The 25,576-nt window shown below is 41.3% G+C and overlaps 2 protein-coding genes across 2 annotated transcripts; one reads left to right on the plus strand and one right to left on the minus strand.

Moving 5' to 3' along the window:
- Positions 1-9,887: 9,887 nt before the first annotated feature.
- Positions 9,888-12,479, plus strand: LOC132994138 (beta-1,4-galactosyltransferase 2-like). The gene is made up of 2 exons (XM_061064309.1): positions 9,888-10,614; positions 11,793-12,479. The coding sequence occupies exons 1-2, from the start codon at positions 10,087-10,089 to the stop codon at positions 12,456-12,458; spliced, it is 1,194 nt and encodes a 397-aa protein (XP_060920292.1). The 5' UTR covers positions 9,888-10,086; the 3' UTR covers positions 12,459-12,479.
- Positions 12,480-17,770: 5,291 nt separating this feature from the next.
- Positions 17,771-22,974, minus strand: amer2 (APC membrane recruitment protein 2). The gene has a single exon (XM_061064308.1). It carries the CDS (start codon positions 22,673-22,675, stop codon positions 20,609-20,611), a length of 2,067 nt encoding a protein of 688 aa, XP_060920291.1. The 5' UTR covers positions 22,676-22,974; the 3' UTR covers positions 17,771-20,608.
- Positions 22,975-25,576: the final 2,602 nt, after the last annotated feature.

The raw sequence follows: 25,576 nt of genomic DNA on the forward strand, positions 1-25,576 counted from the left end.
CTGTTGATGAGCCATAACTGTGGCTTGACGAGCCTCCATAGTAGTCTGTATGTGCATGGCGGAGGGCACATGGTATTGCTGCAATTGTCCCATTTTCTGTTCTGAGGTCAGTTCTTAATCTCATTGGGATCACACCAACACTTTTAATATACAATTAATATAATTGTGCGCGATGACAGATGGGTTGTTGTTAGTAGTTCCAGAAACAAGCCACATTATTCTTCTCGAAAAGCCATCTATACATCCTGAGAGGGCAGATCCAAAGGGTTTCAGTTTGGCATGCCATATGTAGTTCGGACTCATGGAATGATACGTGTGTCTTGTAAACCTCTGGCGTGTTCTCAAAGTCGTCCCATGTGGATTTAGTTGTTTCAACAAGCTCATTACTACTTCTCGTTTCACACGTAGTTTGTGTTTTTGTTGAAGAACTTGTCACATACGACACGGCTGTCCGATAGCCGAAGAGTTGCCCGGGCCCCTGCAGCTCAGTCTGAACCTCGGCTAGTGGAGAATAGTTCCGTCGTCTGTACAAACCTGCTTCTTTTAAACGTGTCTTTAGCGTACGGATACTAAAATGAATGTTGTGAAAGGTTGACAGCATATCCAATATCACCTCATACGTTCGTCCAATCAGCGACGATCCTTGTCAACTGCAGGTACCTTCCTTTTCCGGTTTAAGTTAATGTCATTGGGTTTTTTGATTTGTGGTTGTGTTTTGTAATTTGTGGTTGTGTTTTTCAATTTGTGGTTGTGTTTTCTTATTTGTTGTTGTGTTTTGCACTTCAGGGCAACCCTAGTTGTCCAAGCATCTCCGTTGCATACTATCCAGCATGGCTTGCCTTTGGCGAGGGGGGGAGGGCTCTCTGCATCAGCGGTATGCTTGGCCAGCAAGTGGTATTTGAGACTCAACGTGCTCCGGTGGTAACTTAATTCACATCGACAGTAAATGCAGATAACTTTGGTCTTGTTGAGAGAACCATCTGGCAGGGCTTTGAAGCTGAACTTGCCATTTAAAACACCCCCTTTATTAATTTATGCTTGTCATCCACTATGTTACTGCTGCATCGATTCCTGATTTCCCATACTACGGGGCGGGCCGAAGGTCATACATAAAACGTGCGCATGTTAATCGCGCGTCAAATAAATTTGTGGCGTTAAGGGGAATTTGCATTAACTTGTTATTATCCCGTTAAATTCGACAGCCTTAGTCAAAATACATCAAAGTGTGTTTTGAAGGTTAACTTCACCATGCTATGACAATAAAGGCTTCGTCTTTTTTTTTTTTTTGAAGAGAGTGCCCTGAAGTTTTTCTTGTTTTTTTTTTCTATAAGGCTGCATGATATTGGCAGCCTTACCGTTGGGGAAGCAAACTGAGGACTTGGTCAGGTAGGCAGCAGGAAGGCAGTCTGTAATAACAAACAATCCTACAGTGGACAGAGGGAAGACAGGTCAGAGACAGGGAGACCGATCCATGGATGAATGCTGGAAAGTCTTGCATGAAGCAATAGAACGATCTGGCAGGGGCCCTTTTCGAAAAGCCACAGTTCAGTATGCAGTGCGTACTTTTCGGTAAGGAGGTTTCAGTAGACTGAACACTCATGGCCATTCAGTAGGCATTTTTTGGGTCCACCACAGTAAACTGAACATTTCAGGATGGATACTAGCTTCCTGGTTTTGTGCAGTGTTGGTTGAATGCATCCTTTCAGGGAAATGAATTGTATTTTAACACCCACAATGCTGTGCAAAATTAAATGTAAAACGTCACTTCGCATGTGCCTCCAACTAAAAACAATAAAAAATAAAAAATAAAAATAAAAATGAGGATTGATGCAGCTTGTTCGGTTAAAGCGCCTTTCAAATGTTAGGTTATTTGTTTTTTACATGGAATGTGAAGTTTTGTGTATTTACTGAGCCATCGTGCATATCGCATCTGAGTTGGAGTGTCAATAACATGAGGAGGGCTTATGAAGCCACTTCCACACTGAATGAATCATACAAAGTAGGAACAAATATCAGCCTACTGAACAGTAGGTACTAACAATTTACAGCACAGCTAGAAGGGCCTGTATACTGTCAGATTGTGCAGTCACTTAGATATACTGAAGCACCCAGAGTCTGGTTGAACAGCAGAAGCTTATATACTGGCTTGATTGAAGATAGGAGGCAGCTGTGTGCACAGGTGAGTAGAGTTGGCTGATTAGGCAGGTGTGGCTGGCAGGGTGAGTGGAAAAGTACTGAGTAAGTGAGTGAAGGCAGGTGAGCAGAGGAGCCAACTGTGACATGTGATTTCATTTTGGCATGTTGCATACAAACATGTAGGCAATATGCCTGTATTGTATCAATTTACCACTACCTGGGGTAATAAGCAGTTTACACATGGCATAATAAGACGGAGGATCTAAGTCATGAAATATAAAAAAAAAAAAAATATATATATATATATATATTGATGAATTTTGCAAGAGAACTGATGTGGATTCCCCTCAGTCGTTGATTTGTTGATGATGAAGAAATTTGCTGTTGACACTGACTTGCATTTAAAGAGGATTATTTTATTTAGCAAGATACAACATCACTAGACACGTCTGCCCAGGAGGGTCATGAAGCCAATAATGATCCCTCGCGAACATACAGAGACAGTCGCCTATATGCACCCAAGAACATCTGCTTGTCGTTATGGGTCATCAAAAACAATCATGTAACACGTCCATATTTGGCAATTCTCTTACACAACACCTTAAGGTAAACATTCAACTGGAGGGGGCTCCTATACCACCTCAGATACAAATTCTTTCCAGATGTGTGCGTTATACAACTTAAAGGAGCAGTATATTATCGCTGTCCTAGATATTTCAGACACTTCATATTCCCCCCTTCGAGACAACAGTCTCGCAAACGAGAAAAATTATACAATTATGATGTTAATTGGCCTCATAAGAATCACTTCTGTCCATGCTTAACCTTAGCAATAGAGTATTTTTTTTATTTGTGGAGTGTGAGACTGAAAAACCCATCAGGCAGCTATCTTTCTTTATTGTATCCATCAAACCATCTAGACAGGAAAATTCTCACGGTCCCTCTGCCCCAGGCAACCACCTATAGTACTCCAAACCAATTAAAAAGAAAAGGGTTCTGAAAACTTTATAGGATGTTATATAAATGCATACATCTAAAACCTCTGAAATAAAATCAAAAAATTGTCCAAAGTCAGGCTGGTCGACCCATCGCACCTTCCAATGGACCTTTCCCTACCTAACCACACTATCCCTAAGGATCGATAAAGAAAGAGAACACCTGAGGTCCCAATATATGCATCGTATACAGTTCCAGAAAACAACCAAAACTAATCCAAAGTAATATGTCTTACTAAAAATATCTATTATAGAGTAAAAAGTACAGAATATTTATCAATAATAAAAGTTACATTGTAATAAAGAAAATCCAATAATATAAAAACATATGTATATATCAAACTGTTGCTTTTTAGCAGCATCAGCTTCTACTGTAATAAACCTTCAATGATTTTTCAATCAAAACCCCTCATCAAGATGTCCTCATTCAGGGTCCGCTGTCCATTTCCATCCTCCATTTTCTTAAGTTTGGTTGTTCAAGTCCATTAAGCTGGAAGGATCTCTGGACAATCAGCCACCCTCACATTGGTCTCCCAAATATTGTCCTAGGAAGAAAAATCAACAACCAGTATCTTTGCACATACAAAACCATCAAAAATTCATTTTGTATCATACTTTCACATTATTCGACTACATGATTAACATATACATGATTAATATACATGATTAACATATTCCATTTCCCCCCTTTTATCCATTAACTTCCTATTCAAAATAATAGTGAGTCAATGATGAATTCAGATATTCAAAATGGATATTTCTCCTACTAGCTCTTGTCCCATCTCTATGACCTCCTCATCTTCGCTTAGGTTGGTCATTACCACTCAGTAGCCACCAGAATCTGAACCACTATAGCTCCTACTGGTCCTAATTGTTATTGCAACCAAGCATTAGCAGACCATCCTGCTCCTTCTGATGGACCAAATGAATCCCTTATAAGTTTCAATGCATCTATGACATTAGTCATATTGTCAGCAGCATCAGGGATCAAAGTATAACAGACATCTCCAGTTAAATTTAAAACTTTGACCTCTGCTTGGCTTTAATCAAAACACCATTAACACCAACGGAAGCACCTTCATCCAATTCAGACCTATGTGTTGGCAGATTTTAACAATATATTTTTTAACACATCATTCATTTTTTCACAAACACCTTGGATTTGCAGATGATAAACCTCCTAGACGTTATTTAATTCCCAATTTTTTCAAAATTAGTCTTACTGTTCTATTCACAAACTCTTTCCCATTATCTGAGGATATGCAGTCTGGGAGTCCCCACCTGCTTATAACCTCACAACACAAGAACTTTGTTGGCAACAGACTGAGCATCTTTCCGCTTGGTTGGACAGGCCTCAGGCCACCTTGAAAATCTGTCCACAACAACTAGCATATATCTTTTCCTCCTACCGGTCTTATCATATCAACAAAATCCACAACTAACTCACACATAGGACCTATTGACGTTGAACATTGTTTTTTAGACAAATAGTACACCTGCCTATGACATAATCAATCTGCTCAAGCAAATACAGTACCCAAAAACCATACTCTTTCATAATCTTTCTCCTAACTTCCCCCCTTGCACATGTGCTTCCTGAATCATCAGACCTAGCTGGTCTGGGGGCGCTACTAGCAGTCCTTCATGATTTCTCCACAGGCCAGTGGAATCTTGAGTGGCCCCTCGGTCTCTCCACAATTGTTTATCCATCGCAGCAGCAGCTTCTTGCATTGAGACCACATCTATGAGCGTAATTTTATCCTCCAAGTCCATCTCATGGGTGACCAGAAGAACCTTGCCCAATTTGTTTGCTCCTGTAACTGCCTTTGCAGCCTCATCAGCTGCTTTGTTACCTTGTGTGACCCTTGACATGTCCATTTTGTGTACTGCTCACTTAGCCACTGCAATATCTTTCTCAGCCTCATCATCGCATGCAACAATTTAATTATCTGAACATTCACTTATCTCTCTACTTCCTGAACCTTCACTATTCTACCTTACAATTCCTTCAACATAAATCTAACTCCTTGACCTTTCCTGTAAACAACAGAAAAGTCCTTTTCAACCTCAGCATCTATCTATACTCCTCTGAAACCTCCTCTAAAGTTCCTTGACCTCTTCCTCTCCATATCTGTGGTTGGCCAAAAAGTGGCTGCGGAAAAGGTGCAGTGGGGATCATGGATAACAGCTGGGGTAGCTGAAACTGGATCTGGTCATGCTGCACTTGTGGTGGTAATTGAGTTGGTTGAGGCTGACTTTGCATAACCACAGCTTGTTTCTTCTCCTTCTTCTTATTGTCCACCAGCTGTAGTTGGTTAAGTTTTCTAAGAGTCTCCTGGTCCTGTTCCTTCTGGTCATGCTCCTTTTTCCGATATAGCTCAACGTGATGTGCTATGTGATCCGTATACACACCTTTTGCCATGCTTCCAAGACCAACCACCTCTGCCAGTTTGCCCCACACTGGTAGGGGCAGCCCCTTATGTATCTTAGCTAGCAAAATTGATTGCTCCATTTGATTCAAATCCGGGTCATTTCCTGTGACATTTCTCCACACTTGATGAGCCCTTGACACATAAGCTCTTGGGTTTTCCTGTGGGCCCAATGATTCAATGAGAATATTATCAGGGTGTACGTTTGTTGGAAATGCATCTCTCAATGCTCTCCACATCCGACCCCTACTTGCAGTCAACAATTCCGGATCATATACTGTAGTCGCCACATATCTATTAAGGCATGCCACCTGCAGGATTTCCTCCATCGCTGGGACCCCAATGAGGCTAGCCAAGATTCTCTTAATGTCTCCCATGGCAGGCTGTGTGCCCACCAAAACCTCTTCCAACTTTGAAATCTAAGGATGTGCTCCATCTTGAAGAGTGGGTAACCTTTCAAGTATGTTTGACATATCTGTATTTTGCCAAGGCTTATACTCTAAATTTTGCAATATTTCAGACACTTCAGCACTGAAAAACACGACTAGAGGCTGTAAGGCGGACTAGTCAGAGAATTCCCGGCGTTTGTGTCGACAACCACTGTAGTCTCATTTAGCCACTTACTAGCAACCGCCAATTGCCAAACCGCCAAACACAAACCCATTCAAATTCAATCGCCATTGAGTTTGAGAGGATAGACGCCATGGCGCTCAAATGCTAACTCACTTCCAGGTTTAAGGTCTCATTCCTGTGGTGCCCTATGAAGGTGTGCACAGGTTCAAAATATGTTTAAAACTGTAACATTGATTGAAATCATCCTAAAGCCATGAGAAGAACTGTTGTAAAATATTTGACTATGAATGAGTGAGAAATTTGTAAAATAGTTCTGGCTGTGATCTAAATTAAATTAATTTTCTGTGTCCCTGACTTCATGTTGTTCAGAACTCATAGATAATCAGTTTCCTGGATCTACATTTCCTGGATCTGCAGATTTCCTGGATTTACGTAAAGCCTTTGAAGTTGTCTACTTAAAAAACTGTCCGTCCATTAATAACCCATAACTGGATACAATCATATTCATCAGGTCGCTCCCAGTGTGTGCATATAAATAACTCTCTATCACCATCAGGTGCCTGCACCATGTTGGTACCACAAGATTCCATCCTAGGACCTTTATTGTTCAGTTTACACATTAATGATCTCCTATCTTTATGTAAAAATATGGAAATCCAGATGTGACACGGTCATACACACTCATGGCAAGTATGCAGAACAAGTGGCTGCTAAACTATCAATAGCTATGGAAAACATTGTGAAGTGGTTCATTGATTCCTGTCTCCCATTAAACTTAGAAAAAACAGTAACAATGTATTTCACCAGAAAACAAGCTCTTAACATCTTTGATAAGAAGTCAAAACAATATCACCACTGTCAAATACTAATCAAGCATGATAATTGTATTATATATATTTATCAGTCCAGTTGGTTTTTCAGATAATTCACAATACTCACCCCTCCGCCCATTAAGGGATTTGTTCAACTCTGCTTTGAACAGATGAGCAGGGCCACACGGTCAACCTCTAGGGGGCAGTGTAGCATTACAAAACGAGGTGCTGCTTTTTCTTTTAGAGCCATTGGGGAGTGGAACAAGTTTCCCACAGTTCTGAAAATCTGCACACATGGTGTAATCTGTTTTTCTATGAATAATCCTATTTTGTTATGAATAATTGTGTATTTTGTATCATTTGTGTGTATACCTGCACAGGTACTGCAGGTGGAATCTAGCTGATCAGCTGAACTAAACTAAACTAAGGTTTAAAAGAATTGGCTGAGTTGCTGACCATGGACGGATTATCATGACCACAGGCCTTGGACACAAACTTGCCTTAGACCCCTACCTACAGAACACAAATATTATACTCACACTGCATGTGTCCTCCCCACTTCCTTATATTTTGATTCACATGAGCAGTCTCTAAAAGTAGTTGTCCCTCCCCCTCTTTTGTAAAACAGTTTGTAGTTCCAGTTAGCGCGTACAATTAGCTGTTTGTACCTGGAAAGGGAAAAAAACAGCTATTTTGTTCATGCAGCACAAAATAAATATATACAAGTATTTTTTGCATTTTAGCGTTGCATGATTGCATCCTTCTGTTACTTCTTCAGAATTACGATCATAAAAACAATTATGTCACTTTGCATGTTCTTAGAAGTAAAAAAAAAAAACATGAACAAAATCTAGCTACTCGATTTAATAATTATTGTTTGAATCAGCTTTCCCTTAGTAAACATTAAATATTCCAAATACCCGTCAAATCTCTTGTCAAGGTAATCATCTGTAGCATCATAAATTAAAGGTGGTGATGATTTAATGAGTGTTTAAACACACCCACACACGCTTAAAGACTAACTATTTGTATGCTTGGGATAATAGATAGATTTTGAGTTTAGGTTTTAAAGTAGAGGTTGTAGCGATGGATGGTTTGTACTGGTTGGTTTTAGTCTGTCAGCAGTCAGTTTAGATAAATTGACTGTGCCTTTTGAGTTCAGTTTGTTCACTCTGGAGTTAACCAAAACAGGAATAGTTGATGTAAAACTGAGATTCCTGAGACCAATTTTTTCATACTCATTTTAGTTGTGTGAAGCTGGGAATTTATCTCCGGGGCCAAGTTTATCAAAAGGTTTAGTATAGATAACAATGATTCAGATTTAGTAATCCACTTTTGCTATCCAGGATGTCCCAGAATTTAAAAGAAACAACTTGACAGGATCAACCTTGGCAATCGAACCTTCTGCTTGGATCAAGAAAATCCTGATTCAAGTTTTTCTCAATTCTTCACAAAACTTTTGAACAACATAAAGGTGGTGGTTTTATCCATATAAGGCATGTTTGTGTGTGTTAAATAAAATCCTTGTGATATAAAGGATTCACTGACACCCAACGTTAAAATAAAAAAGAGCCAGATTTGGACGGACAAAATTGATTTAATCAATCAATACATTTTTATTTGTATAGCGTCAACTCATAACAAGTGTTATCTCGAGACACTTTACAAAAAGCAGGTAAAAGACCTTACTCTTTGTCTTTTAACATTACAAAAGAGCAGGTAAAAAGACCATACTTAATGAATAATCTTTTGTGGAAAACAAGAAAGGGTACTGTTTCTGACTACTTGACAGTCCAACTGCAGCCACTTGAGTGTCGGTCTATCGTGGAGCACACTTGTTTTTGGGGAACTGGTCTTGCCAATAAATTAAGGCTCTGTCATTAGCTGTCAAATATAATATTGGAAAACTGGGAGGTATAAACCTCTGTGTTTCTTGGATTTGATAAATGAGCCTTGGACATTTGTTAAGTTTTATACCCCCAAACAATATTATTGAATGTTTACTGAAGCTTTACTGCAATTTTTTGAAACAAACAGATAAACCTGGAAAGCGGGTGAAACCAGTTTATTAGCATTTATGTGCCCTATGAGAAAGAGTGGCAAATACCTCCTAAAGTCAATGTGTTTTTTAAACTTGTCCAATTGAATACAAAATGTGTTCTTGAATAAGAGCATCCGATTTAAAGTCACAGAAAACCCTACATTGCTGTTGCTTGGCAATTTCAAAGGGAGGAGATTCAAGGAAAAATTGATCCAATTTTTTTGTTAACAAAAATAAATATGCTCTACTCAAATGAACTGAATAGCCAGAGAAGCTATCTGAAGCAGTTGATTAATGAGAGAAGTGGAGGGAGGGGTGATGGGGGTCCAGCAGAAAAATCTGCAGTTTGCTGCCTTATGCTGATGGCTCCAGTGCTAGATTAAACAACAGAGGACTGGCAAAGTTGTCCCGCACTTGAAGTTAAAGGTAGTGACCTACTACTGTTAGTAAGAGAAGCTGAATTTGGGAACCCTGATTGGTTCCTATGTGTACTATATAGGAAGTCAACTGCAGTAAAGGATACTTATCAAGGTCTTTCTATTTCAGAAATTCACTGCATGATGAGGTATGCTTTATCATGTTTCTCTTAGCAAGGGAGTACCACATTCTGCACACTCGTTCAGCACATTCAACAAGTACAATGACACACCAGTAGAGGGCTTTAGTAGACAGCAAATGAGGAGTTTTTTCATTGCCTTGAGTGTTATTGTAGTTTTAACGTTTTTTTTCTCAGACCAGTTAGCTTACTGTATATTAAAGCAACCTGTAAATGTTGTACAATGAAGATTTAAAAAAAAAAATCTAACTATCATTAACATTATAGCAGATATAATATAGAAAATAATCCACAAATGTTTAATACGTCGTCAAACACACCAAAATGCAGAACCAGTCTGGGTGACAGTAAAACAAACCAATGATAGATAAATAAATACAGTTGATTATGGCCCATTTCGGTCAGCTGAAGTCAACAAGGAAGCCACTCAAATAAAACCTGTCTGGCAACTCCTGTGTGTGGAACACTTTTGACATTTAGAGAGTAATGCAGGTCGAATTCCTGCACAAGACCTGTTACAGCGTTGACCTTCAGGGTTTCAAAAATGCTTTGGAGACTCTTTAAAATTGTGTCCCTTTTTGCTTTCATAAGTACGGCATGTTATGCCCTTTTTCTATACAAGAAAAGCAGGAATATGGATGTTTTAACTAACCAGCATTTTAAGGCTCATGGAAACAACAGCTTTTCCGGGCTGTTAGACAAACAGGAGACACGGGTAAGGGAATTTCAGAGTAATGACTCCAAAAAGATTGAAGCCTCCATGGTGACTGAAGCTTCCAAAGAGAGTGATGCCTCGATGGAGAATAATGCTGCAAAAGAAAATGAAGCCTCCATTGGTAATGAAGTCTCTGTGAAGAGTGAAGCCCCCAATGCTGTCCAAGAGAAGACCCAGACACCAGCCCCTGAGAACAAGACTATTGGACTATGCCCTGATACCCCTCCAAATCTTGTTGGCGCCCTCCGTGTAGAGTTTGATAATGAACGGACATTGGAACAGGTGAGAGAGGACGTTGGTTCTGGTCTTCAAATGGGAGGCAGGTTTATGCCGCTTGACTGTATCGCCCAACAGAAGGTAGGTGGATGAAAGGAAAGACAAATCAATAAATGGACAAATTAAACAAAGTATACAATTTTAACCAACAGAATTAAAAGGAACAATAACTTTTCAATTGTGTTGTTGCCAGATTTAAAAGTAAAATAAAGAGACAAATAATTCCCTGTCCATTAGGTAAGACTTCAGTACTGTGCAAGAAACTCCCATCCACTTTTCCAGTGGAATATATATTGTGGTAAATGGTGTCGAACTAAGACTGAAGTTCTGCCACTGTGTTTAACAGATATCATTAAATACCTTAACCAGAGCTGTTACAGTGCTGGGATGTGGTCGAAAACCTGACTGGGAGACATCGAAACAGTTGTTCAATGTCAAGAATTTATTTAACTGTTGAAAAACAGACTTTTCCATTATTTTACCTAAAAATTGAGATTTGATATAAACCTGTAATTGTTCATTACTGACTTGCCTAGATTGTTTTGTTTTTTTTAAATAGTTGCTTGATGACTGCTGTTTTAAGGCCTTTGGGAAGAGACAAGTTTACCATCTGTAACAGATCTGGTGCCACGTCTGTTTGCCAGAATATCAAGAAAGCAGGAGGAGGAATTTTGTAGTTGAATAATGTCCTCCAGGTTTTAATGATTGATCAGATTAAATTGTGTCATGGTTTTGAAATTGGTTATAAATTGGCACAGCACATTCTACTCCTGATATTGAGGTACTGACAGCTTGTCAAATTTTCTAATTTTTTTCAGTAAAGAAGGTGAGAAATTAATTACAGGCCCTGGATGAATAAAGTTCAGCTGCTACAGACACAGGATGATTTGTTAGCCTGTCAACAGCAGTAAACAGGGCACTTGCATTATTATGGTTTTCAGTGATGATGTCACTGATGATGCTTCTTGACAAATAGTTACATCCAGCCTGCAAAGACGATGAGTTATCAACTTTGCTGGATTCAGCAATCAACAAGCGGACACCTGAGGAAAAGCAGTTTTATGCACTTCTGCATTGGCTTCATTCGTCAACGCCACAGGTTACCACTTGATGGCAGCAAACAGCAGTTTATTGTTTCTTTGATAGAAAATGAAATCATTCAGAAAAGGTACTTGCAAGGAATGCTGTTTAAAAGGACAAAAATAAATTAAATTGTACATGACTTTCTTCATGTATAATTAAGCAAATTGTCTGTTTAGGTGGCAATCATCATCCCATTCCGAAATCGCCATGACCACCTGAAGCACTGGCTGTATTACCTCCATCCTATACTGATGCGACAGCAGGTGGACTATGGTGTGTATGTCATCAACCAGGACGGAGAAGGAGTGTTCAACCGGGCAAAACTGATGAATGCAGGCTATGTTGAAGCGCTGAAGGAATATGATTACGATTGCTTCGTCTTCTCTGACGTCGATCTGGTTCCTATGGACGACCGTAATCTCTACCGATGTTTTGATTCTCCCAGACACTTGGCTGTAGCCATGGACAAGTATGACTTCCTATTACCATACAGTACATTCTTTGGTGGGGTTCATTCAATGTCAAAAGAGCAATTCTTGAGAATTAATGGCTTCTCCAACACTTACTGGGGTTGGAGTGCTGAAGATGATGATATATATAATCGGATTTTATTCCGTGCAATGAAAATTTCTCGGCCTAACTTGATAATAGGGAGGTATAAGATGATTAAACATCTGAGAGACTTGCACAATGAGCCAAATCAAAGAAATCCCGATAAATTGTACAACACCCAATGGCAAATGGAAAAAGACGGTATCAATTCCCTCAATTACACAGTCAAGGAGATGGTGAAAGATAAAATGTACACATTTATCACTGTGGATATTCAGGCTCCACAATAATAAATGAGGACTGGAACTGTGGAGGAATGAGGAATGTGTGACTGCTGTTGACTTTTTATTTTCTGTTTCATTTTCAAGACGCCAAACAAAAATATGTCATCTGGGCACATTGGTGTGTATTATTGTGTGCATATGCCCAACTGTATTAAGTCAACTTTTAGTAGGCTATATGAAAAACAGAAATGACATCTCCCTGTCTCTGTTGTTTCAGCATTATCCTCGAATGCCTGTTTAATTTTCAAAGTAAGGTGTGAAATACAAATCAAATAATGCTTTAACTCATGATTTGATTTATGCGGATACAACTACCTTTAAAACAACGTGTAACTTTTGACCTTAAAATAGTAGTTTAGATATCTACTGAATTAAATCATAAAATGACCTTACTATATGATCAGACAAGCATCTGTTTGTTTGACTTCCTGATTAAGGTTTGATGCCAAAATACATCGAAGTGTGTTTTGAAGGTTAACTTCACCATGCTATGACAATAAAGACTTCGTCTTTTTTTTTTTTTGAGAGAGTGCCCTGAAGTTTTTCTTGTTTTTTTTTTTCTATAAGGCTGCATGATATTGGCAGCCTTACCGTTGGGGAAGCAAACTGAGGACGTGGTCAGGTAGGCAGCAGGTTTGGCAGCAGGAAGGCAGTCTGTAATAACAAACAATCCTACAGTGGACAGAGGGAAGACAGGTCAGAGACAGGGAGACCGATCCATGGATGAATGCTGGAAAGTCTTGCATGAAGCAATAGAACGATCTGGCAGGGGCCCTTTTCGAAAAGCCACAGTTCAGTATGCAGTGCGTACTTTTCGGTAAGGAGGTTTCAGTAGACTGAACCCTCATGGCCATTCAGTAGGCATTTTTTGGGTCCACCTCAGAAGACTGAACATTTCAGGATGGATACTAGCTTCCTGGTTTTGTGCAGTGTTGGTTGAATGTATCCTTTCAGGGAAATGAATTGTATTTTAACACCCACAATGCTGTGCAAAATTAAATGTAAAACATCACTTCACATGTGCCTCCAATTCAAAACAAACCAGAATAAAAAAAATAAAAATGAGGATGGATGCAGCTGGTTCAATTAACTTTCAAATGTTAGGTTATTTGTTTTTTACATGGAATGTGAAGTTTTGTGTTATTTACTGAGCCATCATGTATATCACGTCTGAGTTGGAGTGTCAATAACATGAGGAGGGCTTATGAAGCCACTTCCACACTGAATGAATCAGACGAAGTAGGAACAAATATCAGCCTACTGAACAGTAGGTAATAACAGTATACATCACGTATAGAAGGGCCTGTATACTGTCAGATTGTGCAGTCACTTTGAAATACTGAAGGACATGGGAGGCAGCTGTGTGCACAGGTGAGTAGAGTTGGCTGATTGGGCAGGTGTGGCTGGCAGGGTGAGTGGAAAAGTACTGAGTAACTGAGTGAAGGCAGGTGAGCAGAGGAGCCAACTGTGACATGTGATTTCATTTTGGCATGTTGCACACATACATGTAGGCAATATGCCTGTATTGTATCAATTTAAAAACTACCTGGGGTAATGAGCAGTTTATACATGGCATAATAAGACGGATGATTTAAGTCATGAAATATAAAATATATATATATATGTGTATATATATATATATTGATGAATCTACAAGAGTTTGCAAGAGCACTGAAAAACACGACTAGAGGCTGTAAGGCGGACTAGTTAGAGAGTTCCTGGCGTTTGTGTCGACAACCACTGTAGTCTCAATTAGCCACTTATTAGCAACTGCCTTTGTAAGGACGCGTAAAAACTTCAAAATTCACAAGTGGGGGTGTTACCTAACGTAGTTTATGTCGTCTAACAAAATGTGAACATCTCTTAAGCTTGTGCTGACCACAGACCTTATTTCAGGTGTCCAAACACAAACACATTCAAAATCCTCATTGAGTTTGAGAGGATAGACGCCATGGCGCTCAAATGCTAACTCACTTCCAGGTTTAAGGTCTCATTCCTGTGGTGCCCTATGAAGGTGTGCACAGGTTCAAAATATGTTTAAAACTGTAACATTGATTGAAATCATCCTAAAGCCATGAGAAGAACTGTTGTAAAATATTTGACTATGAATGAGTAAGAAATTTGTAAAATAGTTCTGGCTGTGATCTAAATTAAATACATTTTCTGTTCATTTTCTGTGTCCCTGACTTCATGCTGTTCAGAACTCATAGATAATCTATGATCAAACATTGATGTCACCATCAGTTATATCATGAAACATAAGCTCAGCTATAAACTGGTTTCATTTCTTGCCACATGCAGGTCACTTTTTGGTAACAGGTACAGCTTCAGTCTTCAGTGGGCAGAGTAATATGACCTGACAAGCCAACCAACCAGAAGACGCTTTAGAAAGAGAATTCTATAGCCCTCTGCCCATGCATACACAGCTATGTATAGTGTACGTTGAAGCCAGCCCCCTTTCTAATGAATTTTCCAGCGTTGTTTCCATTGAAAATGACAGCCAAAATGACACAGTTTTCAGGGGGGAGTTTCCCATGATTCTATATGGTAATACGGTTTAAGAGTTTAACTGTGGCATTTGGGAATCAGGACTGTTGTGCATCTCAAATTTTAACAAGTGATATTGTGCTTAAATCAAGCCGTTGTACAGTGTTCCAAGCCTTTGAGGAAGTTTCTTTCATCCCTCATCTCATGACTCCAAATCTATTTTCCTAACAAGCTCCCATTCAGTTTTGAAAAAACTAAATTTTTTATTGGAGTTTTTCAAAGAACATGTCACTGTAAAAGAATGCATGCTTGTTTATCCTCCTGCTGAACTCTTACAAAATGGATTTTCCTATTTGACTTTCAGCAGGGTTAGATCTTCACATGGCATCACATTGCACTGCATGCTCTTGTTGTCATGGTGTCATAAAGAGAAGCTTGTCTGCTGATGAATTAGGTGGATAACACGTAGTGCCCTGAAAGGAACTGCAGCATCATACGACTGAAAGAGAGTGAGGGAAGTGAGGAAAGATAGTGGACTAAACATAAACATCAACAGAGGGAGGGGGGGGGGGGGGGGAGTGCACAGAGCGGTAAAATGGTTGTGGAAGAACTTCCCATGAGGTTGGAGAGGTGTAAAGCAGTGCTACCGAGTGGCACCTTTACAAGTGGAATTGATGTGTTTAGAGTAAGTGTGCTAAAGGTCAGAGTGCTGATGGAGAATATGATCACTAGCACTGCATTTCTCTTTTTAATGTGTGTGTTTTATTACTATACATCTTTCAACAGATCAACCAAAATAACGTCACCTCACACACTGTGTCTCAGGAACCCCCCCCCCCCATACTCTCACATCCTCCTTTGCCCAGCCCAGCCCCCTCTTTTCATTGGTTGACCTAGTGGAGTTACTATGGGAACCACTATGGAGAAGCTGCCATGCAAAATGTGGGGTACAGCTTTTGAATTGTGCTGAGGGCTTCATCACAAACACACACGCACGTTCATCATGGCAAGGTAACCCTATCTTGCATATTGAAAGATTTTGGAAATGTCACTATTTTTCAGCAGTGTTTCTAAAAGCGTAAATGTATAGCGTTCTTGGGGTTTATATTACATGTTAGAGGCAAATATTTTTAATTTGCAATAAGGACAAAAAACATCTCTGAAATCTTAAGTATTATGTTTTAGCTCTTAAGAAAACAGCTAAAAGATGCTAATAGAGCTATAGTTCCATCACACTTACAGGCCTAGGAGTCATTTTTCTGTGTGCAACTTGTTTGTTGTTAGCTAATGACTTTCTCTAATAAGCTTAAATGTGCTCTTTGTGGTTCTATAATTACAGTAGATACCAATTTAGCTTAGAATATTGACAAAATAAATGTCAGTAGCAAGTTATATCTTGTTAGAATGACTGGTAAAAGACAGAAATGAAAACTAGCTAGTAGCATCACAGAGAAAAAAGACGCCAAAACTTAAGCTGTAGGCTATAAGGTCTCATACCATCCTGTTTCAAGTAAGACAATTCTGCTTTTCAAAGACAGCACACCCATTGTCTTAAAAAGAAGCTTCAGCTATTAGTAATAAAACTGCTATAGTGGCTGGTGGCTAATGTTAGCTGAATTAAACAACCATTCTATTCAACAGATACTGCTTTAAATGACATTGCCGAGATTGTTTGCTGAACAGAATATCTCTTTGTGCTTGTGTTGCTCTAATACATTAGTAAACCATTACACAATTATTGCTATTGTGGCAGTTTATCAATAGTTAGGCCTATAAGCTAGCTTGATTTAAAAGCAGTGAATTCAGCCAAGCCGTGACAAAAACACCGTACATCTTCTTCACATTTAGTTTCTTCCACACTCTCCCAGAATTCTCCTCAGATACCTTTGTTGTCCATCACATACTAAACCCTCTGTCATGCACTTCTACTAGATTATGCAGCAAACAAACGGGCACACACGCACAAAAACATGGCTCACATTGAGGATGAGTGTCCACATCCAGTACACAGCAGCAGCAGACTAATGATGAGATCAGCCACCACATGTGCTCGTGTGCACCAGAACGGCAACGCTCTCCCGGTCAGCATCCCTAGCTTTGATCTGGTGGGGCTGGTAGGAGTGTGTGTTATTGTCTTACGTAATGCTTTTACATAAACCTCAGCATGCAGAAAGAGAGCTGTGTAGGGAGGGTGGGGGGTTTGCTGCACCATTACAAAGGGGATTCGCACTGCACCAAATCCTCCTACTACAACACATACATGCTCATGCACACCACAACACAAATATAGGCTTTTTTGTGGCAACATGTGTTTTCCTCAAAATGATGGGAACCTCCCTTTCATCTAAATTCAGGACACACACACACACACACACACACACACAGGCTCCATTTCCACGTGCATCAGCTATGCATCAGATGCCTGCCTTTGTCATCATATTGGTTCTCAAGTCTCTACATGTTGTTTCCCACTAGGCTCTAACAGCAGACAATAACACATTCATCAGGCTTTCATCAATCAGCAGTCAATAAAATATATTGATAACCTATTACTTCCAAGCCAGGCGTCTCTCAGAGTGCAAAGCCACAACCACAGTGCCACACACTGCATGTCAACAAAAGCACTCCTGTTTCTCCCCATCTCTCCCACTCCCACCCAGCCAACTCCATGGGGATTTAAGCCACTGGGATGTGGGGTTGAAAAGATGGAGGAGGGGAGTCAAGGAGAGAAATCTATCTTTTGTTGCTCTTATTATACAAGTACACCCAGTGTCTGATCTTGAAGTGTATGGATGCTGAGTAAATGTGGTTAAAAAAGTCAGAAGCTCATCTGTCAGCGCAAACACAGTTTTATTCATTAAATATGAAAAGTGGAAAGACTTCACACTGTGAACAGACATACGGTAAAAAAAAAAAAAAAAACAAGGAAAATATAATGTGCTTTCCATTGCAGCAGATGATTTAATAAAGACCCAAACAATAGAAAGAGTCGGTCTGGAAAAGAAACAAAAGGAACTGAGCCAGGGGGCAGTGTCGTGACCTCTGTGGCTGATGTCACTATTCTGCATACAGTATGCCTTGTACCCAAAGGTTCAACTCTCATTTTAACTCTTCTATCTCTTATTTTGAAAAAAGTGGACTCTAGCTCTATTTAGACACACAACATTGTGGCATATGGACCATCAACCAAGGAAGTTTCAATACTTAAACACAATCTGATAAACATGAAATGCAGAATTACCTCTCCTTTACCAGTGTGTTGTCTCCTACAGAGTAAAATGTAAATTTTGGACTCTTTAGGCAACTGTTTGGTCTACAATCCACAAGCATTACCACTGCTTTAAAAAAAGCATTAAACATATTCCCAGAAATACTTTAAAGGTTCAGATTGTTGCTGATTTAAATTACAAGTTACATTATGCAACCATCCCTTTCATTATCATTTCTACTAGAGGGTAATGAAATTAATCATTATAAATCATAACAACAGTGTAGGCAGAGAAAACATCAACCTCTTCTCCCCAAATAACCTTTAGCATGCCCTTAGTGTGTGCCATGACAGACACTAATGACAGACCTGGCTTCAGGTTACCCCATATCCTGTCCAACCCTATACCATCAGGAGGCTAAATAGATATCTGTACCCCGAGCAGTGTTGTGAATCAATCATCATATTCTAAATGAAATGGGAGGCTATCATGAACTAATATGACCCTCATGTGTCAATGCTCCTGTGGTTAGCCTTAGAGAAAACTTGCATCATCTCGAATGTCATGCTCTTTGAAAACCACTCTCTTTAACTGAAGGATAGGGAACATTCTGCTCCCTGTAACTTGTCTCACTGATTTACTGACAAAGGCCTTTTAAGACTATACACCCACTCATTCTTACAACAAGTGGTGCTTTGCAAGTCTGCATCACTGTGCAGTAGTTTGTCTTCAGTTTTTTTCAGAGCACATGGGTCCTAGAAAACAAACTCCCCCACAAAAGAGGGACAAAGAAGGACAACAGACCATCACAGACAAATATATGCCGACCAATGATCTACATAATGTCAGGCTACATTCATATTCATACACAACTGTGGTGATTCCTAGAATTAAGTGTTTATCAGTACAAGAGCCAAAATAATAGTTAATTGTGTGACTCAAAAGTCTTTTACTTATCTCAAACCCTGACTGAATTTCCTTGTCTTTTTTTTTGGGTCACAGCCTATTTTAAAAACACTTGCAGGCATATTCTGGTTCTCTAAAACTGGCTGACATCCACCTTGTAATCCATCCTATACAGCATGTTAGTAAAAACATAAAAGAAAGCAGAGTATTAAGAAGCTGGTGTGTGATCACAGTTTAAGGAAAAAGAACCCCATAAAAACAGAATGAAATCCATGAAGAAGAAAGGAACCTTGAGAAAAAAAGAAGGTTTTTGTGCGTGTGTCATTGGAGAAGAAAAACATCCAGTGTAGCTACAAAGACAGTGCCAAAGGTTGAACAGTGTGTGTAACTAAATCATTCAGCATTACTTGATGTTCCCTGACCTTTGTGCCTATGTGGCACTGCATGCACAGTATTGTGATTTGTGTGTTGTGATTGTGTTGCATTTTGTATGCGAGCGTTGTTCGTGTTTTTGTTTGTATTGAAGCATCAGTGCAAGGGATCCCTCCTGGCTGGGTATTGCGATAGTTTGGTAGGTTTCCATTGGTTACTGAAGAGTTGTAAATCCCAGAGATTGACATCCCACGGATGTACTTTGTGTGATGCTGTGGATATTCTAGAGATCCATATGCAACAGGCTGAAGCCAAACGTAGTCCATTCATAAAAAAAGTAATCGGCCAGAACAGAGAAAAAACGTCCATCTTAAGAAAAGAAAACTGGGTCCAATTCTTCCACCTTTTTAGTTGCAAAGTAGGTAAGAAATAAAACTGTTTAATAATCATTTAAGAGTTCTTTTGTACATTTGCACATACAGCTTAATAAAGTGTGCGGTCAGAAGAAGACCATCTTCAAAAAGCAAAACATAGATACAGCCAAACAAAAACAGGTCGGTTATTCCAGGCTGCAGATACTGTTGAGATGCTGCGAAATGATAACTAGGGTTTTTTCTTTATACTTTGGCTCTAAGATAAAAGGATTAGGAGGTAATTTGTTACAGATTAGACAAGATGAAAAACTCAGGGAAAACAAATCTTTGATTAGATTAGGTCCTTTGGAGAAAATTGTGTTCTGCCATATGGTATTCCATAAGAAAAAATGTAAGAGACAAAAAGGTGCTCTGCTTCTGTTTTTCTTGCAGTGTGCAGTCGTGAACTGTCAAACTCTCAGCAGGTTGAGAGTTTTATTCCAGGAAAGTTACAAGGCAAAATTTGTCCATGGATTGTCAAGAGTCAACTTCCAAAGTTCCAGTGAAAGCTGTGAAGTTATAACCCAGCTTTTTGGAGTCTCCTCGTGACTTTCTCAAGTGAACAAAACCACTTATTCTATTCCACCCTGTCACAAGCCAAAACACTAAGGAATGAGAGCTTTAAAGATTGGAGAGGAATTTATAGGCTGTTAACTCTACAGCTCCACATTTTTCTTGGTCTGGGAAAACTTTTGGCTCTGCATAAACATCACTGAAGGGATGTAGACTCAAGTCCATAAGTTGGTAAGCAAAACCTGTTTGACAGGAATTACTTCTTGTTTGCAGGTCCTCTGTTTTGGTCGCCAGGTTTTCCCCCTGATCGACGCACCGGCACCTTGGAAACAGGGATTCTGGTGCGAGCAGGGGGTGGTGGTTCGGTCACTGGCTGAGGGGATTCGGCCTCTAGAACCGAGGAGAGGGCAGACTGGCTTGCAGAGTGGGGGGGAGGGGTTTGTCGGGAGCTCACTGGGATCTTTGATTCCCGTGGAAGGCTGGTGCTTCCTTTCATTGACCTGAAAGAGGAAGAGGAGGAGGACGGAGAAATGGTTTGGTTGGTGGGGCTCAGTTTGTATTCAGTGGATGGAGAGGGAGTACTGTTTAGACTTCCGTCTCTTTCATCCTCCCCTTCATCCTCATTGTAGAGGTCGTACAGATGGTCTCCAGAGCAGCTGTCTCGAGATAACGCCATGCTCTGGTTATGCTGCACCCCGCTCTCATCGGGTGTTGCTGTGGGTGTTGCTGAGGGTGTGTCCCAGTAGCCTTCATCACTAAGAGGCTCTTTATCACCAGGAGATGTTGGATGACGGACATGCGCATGAGGGATTGTTGGCTTTGCTGCCCGGCTCCCTGCTCCACCAACTACTGGAATCTTACTGAGCCCAAGTGCTTTCACCTTGGGTAGCTTCCGGTCTGCACTCCTGGAGGCGGAGGGCAGGTGGCTGCTGGCAAGGTTGGAGGTGGCACGAGGGGGATAAGTAGAAGTCGGGGTGGAAGAGGGAGGTTGGTGGGACCGAGGCAGGGCTGGGGAGTTATCACCTGTAGAGGGAAGCATGTGCCAGAGCCCCTGCATGTCTGCATCATCCACCCCCTCTGGACTTGCCATTTCTTCCCCTCCACCCATGTAGGCTACCACTCCGCTACCAGCTGGGTGCTGCTGGGGTGGAGGCGGTACTCTGGCCCGGGCTGGGAGGGAGGAAGGCACTGAGCTTGGGCAAACAGAGAACATGGGCTGGGTCAGCTGCGAAGATAAAGTGGTTCTGGAAGGGGAACAACGTGACGATGCACTTGTGATACCAACAACTCTCCCAACACTTGCACCCACAGCCCCCCCTCCTCCACCACCACTGCTGCTGCTGCTGGTGCCACTTCCCCCATTCCCTGTTGGCCCCTCGTCCTCTGCATCAGCAATAATGTCCCCACAGCCCGTCAGTGAATCAAAGCTTTTCAGCGAAGTGACATCAGTGAAGAGGAGGGAGCAGAGTCGTTCCACCGAAGGCTCTGAGGGTGGGTCACCTGTGCTGCACCGATCCAAAGGTGGTGTAGCAAGGGAGGGGGTGAGGCTGGAGATTGATGCTTTGGCTTTTTGTATGGGAGGGTGGAGGGGTGAGTCAGTGGGTGTGTAAGGAAAAGGGGAGTCTGGCTCACCAGATGTCCCTGGCATGGCAACAGAGTGTGGAGGTGTCATGGTAACACTGGTAGTGGGAGTCTCAAGAGTATGTTCTGCCTCTGCATTCCCACAATCCTCTTGTTGATGATGGGGAGGGGGTTCAAGGGTGAGCATAATATCCTTCACCTTTTCAGAGTCAGCAGTATCCCCATCCTTACTTTGCTTCCCCTCCACTTCTTCCCCTTCTACCTCGTTTGTTTTTTCCTTGCGTCTCCATCGCATGCTGCTGAAAAACCCCTTTAAGCCTCTCCCTCTTCTGACAAGCCCCGCCCCTCCATTTTCACTTGATCTGAAACTTCCACGCCGGAGTAGGGAGAAGAAACTCAGTGATTTGCTGAGAGATCTCACCGGTCCTGCCTCCAGGCTGGGAAGCCCCTCCCCTCTCTGTCCATCGGTGTCGTTAGAACTCGTTAGTCCGTCGTGGGTTTTGCTCCTGACAAGCTCCACCGATGCTGCCGATCCATTTCCATTCAAAGAGTTCCCATTGTCAGAATTCCCATTGCTGTTCGTAGCCCCTTTGTTTCTGAAGGAGGAGAAGAAGCTGGCCATACTGGAGCCAGTGCGACGCTTTCCGAACAGTTTGAAGGCAGCTTTGTTGATCTTCCCTGTGGGCTGGGGGTCACACTGAGGGGCCACAGGCGGCTCCACACACTCCGACTGCACCTCCATTATCTAGCACTCTATCGTCCCACTCTATCGTCTCCCCCGAGCGCTCTAACTGCCCTTCTGTCCTTCTCTTTCTGACCACACATGCACTCACCCTCACTCACTCTCTCTCTCTCCACCCTTCTGTCTGGTGCTCTTTCACTCCCACTCTGACTTGCTCAAACGTCTGCCTGCTGGTTTTCTCTCTCTGCCTCCCTCACTCCCCTCCCTCTATTTCTCTCTCTCTCTCTCTCTCTCTCTCTCTCTTTCTCTCTAACACACATGCTGTGTGCTGCTCCTTTCTGTATCCATGGCAACTGGGAGGGATAAGCAGCTTTCGTCAACGTTGGCGGGGCGCCAGTGTCTGTCCTCCACTCCCTCCCCCATCCTCTTCCTCCTCTCTTCCTCTACCTTCCCTGTCACCAACGCACTTTTTGCTCTTTCCTATTCATCAATTTATAAGCCCTACATACTGTACACTGATTGCATCCCTGCCTGAATGTATGTGCAATAACTGTACGCCTCATGTTTTATTGAATAACTAGCGATGCATGCACACTGATGAATTAAGACGGATGAGACCTGAATTCAATGTTTATTTGTGAGTTTTTGCAGTGAGTCATGAGACACAGTGTAATGGCTCATTATACTGTATAGCATGCGGCATACTTGTTGGAATTTTATTTTGTTTAAACAAGATGGGGGAAATCTAACAAGTGAATGGTGGCACCAGTTTTGATTTAATAAAAAAATGTTTTCCTTGGTAGATGTAGAGGTAGGGAATAATGTAACATTTTGTGCAGATAGTTGCTTGATATTACAGATATATCAAAATGAATTACTTTGTTTAGCTCTGTCTGCATGGCTGTATCCAGTAAGTGTGTACATGTATATGAATGAAGTGTGTCAGATGAATTAAAGGAGTCAAGTACAAGACCTGCTGATAAACAGTATGAACAAAGGCCTAAGCTTGGATATGGATTCAGAAAAAAGGTTTCAGTGCTGTGACACGCAAACACACATACACATACTAGCGCGTGCACACACACACACACACACACACACACACACACACACACACACACACACACACACACACACACACACACACACACAACACACACAGCTCAGACATATAGGACATATGGTCCAAACTCTCTTCCATATGGACACACAGGACCAGGTGTCTGCTGACCATGACAACATTTCTAACTGTCATCCTATCAGCCTAAGTGTGTGTGTGTGTGTGTGTATGTGTGTGTGGGGGGGGGGGGGGGGGTGTTTAACCACTCATGAAATCAACACTACGTTTCTTTAGGATTAACTATGCTGTTAGTGATTACCTTGGCGATAGTTTCTACGGGTATTTAGAACAATGAACTGTTTACTAACTAGTGGGAAAGCTGTTCATAGCCCTAATGTGTTGCCTTGTATTGATTGTGCTATAGATATTTTAATATACGTCTAAATATATGTTTGAAATAATTGAAGTGTCACAATGCACTGATGAAACACGTGCAAATCAGCAGATTAGCCATGTTGGTGGAGCATTGCATGTTGGCATGATAAAAAGGAGAGCTTTTAAACAGATTCTCATTGTGTCTCTTACTAAGCCAATGCTTTTGAGGCATCTCTCCCAGAATATCCTATGTCATCCTCCCCTGCAGTGGATTCACCCAGAGTTCCCCATTTTCATGCTGAGTGCGATCCACCTTGGGTGCTCTTTTTCCAGCCTTTTCTATCCAACCCAACCCCCCATGAATCTTCCTGATTACCCCGACCCAGTTACAAATCTCCTCTCCCCTCCTTCCTCCCACCCCTGTTCCTTTTCTCTCTCTCTCTCTCTCTCTCTTCTCCTCCTCCTCCTCCTCAGTTGCTGTTGGCACAGGCTCTCCTCTTCCAGCCCACTGCTATCAAACAATGTCTGCATTCATCTGCCCAAGGCAACACACACACACACACACACACACACACACACACACACACACACCCACAGACATGCTCACACCCACACAAACACATCTGAGGGCTTCCCCAGAGTGAAGCACTGGGGCAAATTTTCCTTATGCTTTCCCCTAATAGGAGAGGCAATCTGTCTGCTTGCCAGCCAGTCTGTCACCCAGTGTGCAGGTTTTCAGGTACATCAGATACTCCAGGCAATGCCCTGCAGCAGTGCTACAGGTCAGCTGGCTGCCGGGTGGACTTGAATCTGACACTGAGCAGCAGATGGCTGGCTATGAGGGGACACTCATGAGTAGGCTCAGTTATTACATGGAAAACAAAGGATTCTGCTGAGTTCTAGGAGTGGAAATAAACATGGCTATGATGCTTAAAACATGGTATGTAATGTTTGTAAATTCTGGTTATGAAGTCCGTTATCATAAATCTGTAAGTCTCTACAGTGCCCCAAATCTGTTTAACGGTGTTGAACCAGGTTACATTTAGTGGAAAACAATGGGGTTAAGTGGATTATACCTGTTTGTTTCTCAGAAAAATCTTTAAAATGGCGTACGTAAGATTAATTTTACAAATATTGGTCTAAACTGTGACAAAATGGAGTTGTTACCCCCTTATATGAAAGCGTTTTGTTTTTCTTTCTGCATGTTTTTAGTCAGTTTAGTCTTTGTTTAAAGCAGCATGTGCTTTCTTTAGAACCACATCATTAATTTCTCCCTCTACTTACTTTGAGCAAGAAGACAGACACATGCACACAAGGAATAGAAGTACACACCCTATTATCTTCACACATACTTCTCCCTCTCTCTTCTTTCCACCCCCATCTGTCTAAATAGGGTTCCCGTTTCAGCCCCCTGAGTGAAGCTCAGGCACTAAGTGGAACAGTTAGAGGACATTTTCTCTCTGTGCCTGTCCCTCTATCTCTCTGTGTTTTCTAATAATATGGCTTGTCTGAGTGTGCCAGCATGT

This window comes from Labrus mixtus, chromosome 19 (assembly GCF_963584025.1).
Source record: "Labrus mixtus chromosome 19, fLabMix1.1, whole genome shotgun sequence".
NCBI lineage: Eukaryota > Metazoa > Chordata > Actinopteri > Labriformes > Labridae > Labrus > Labrus mixtus.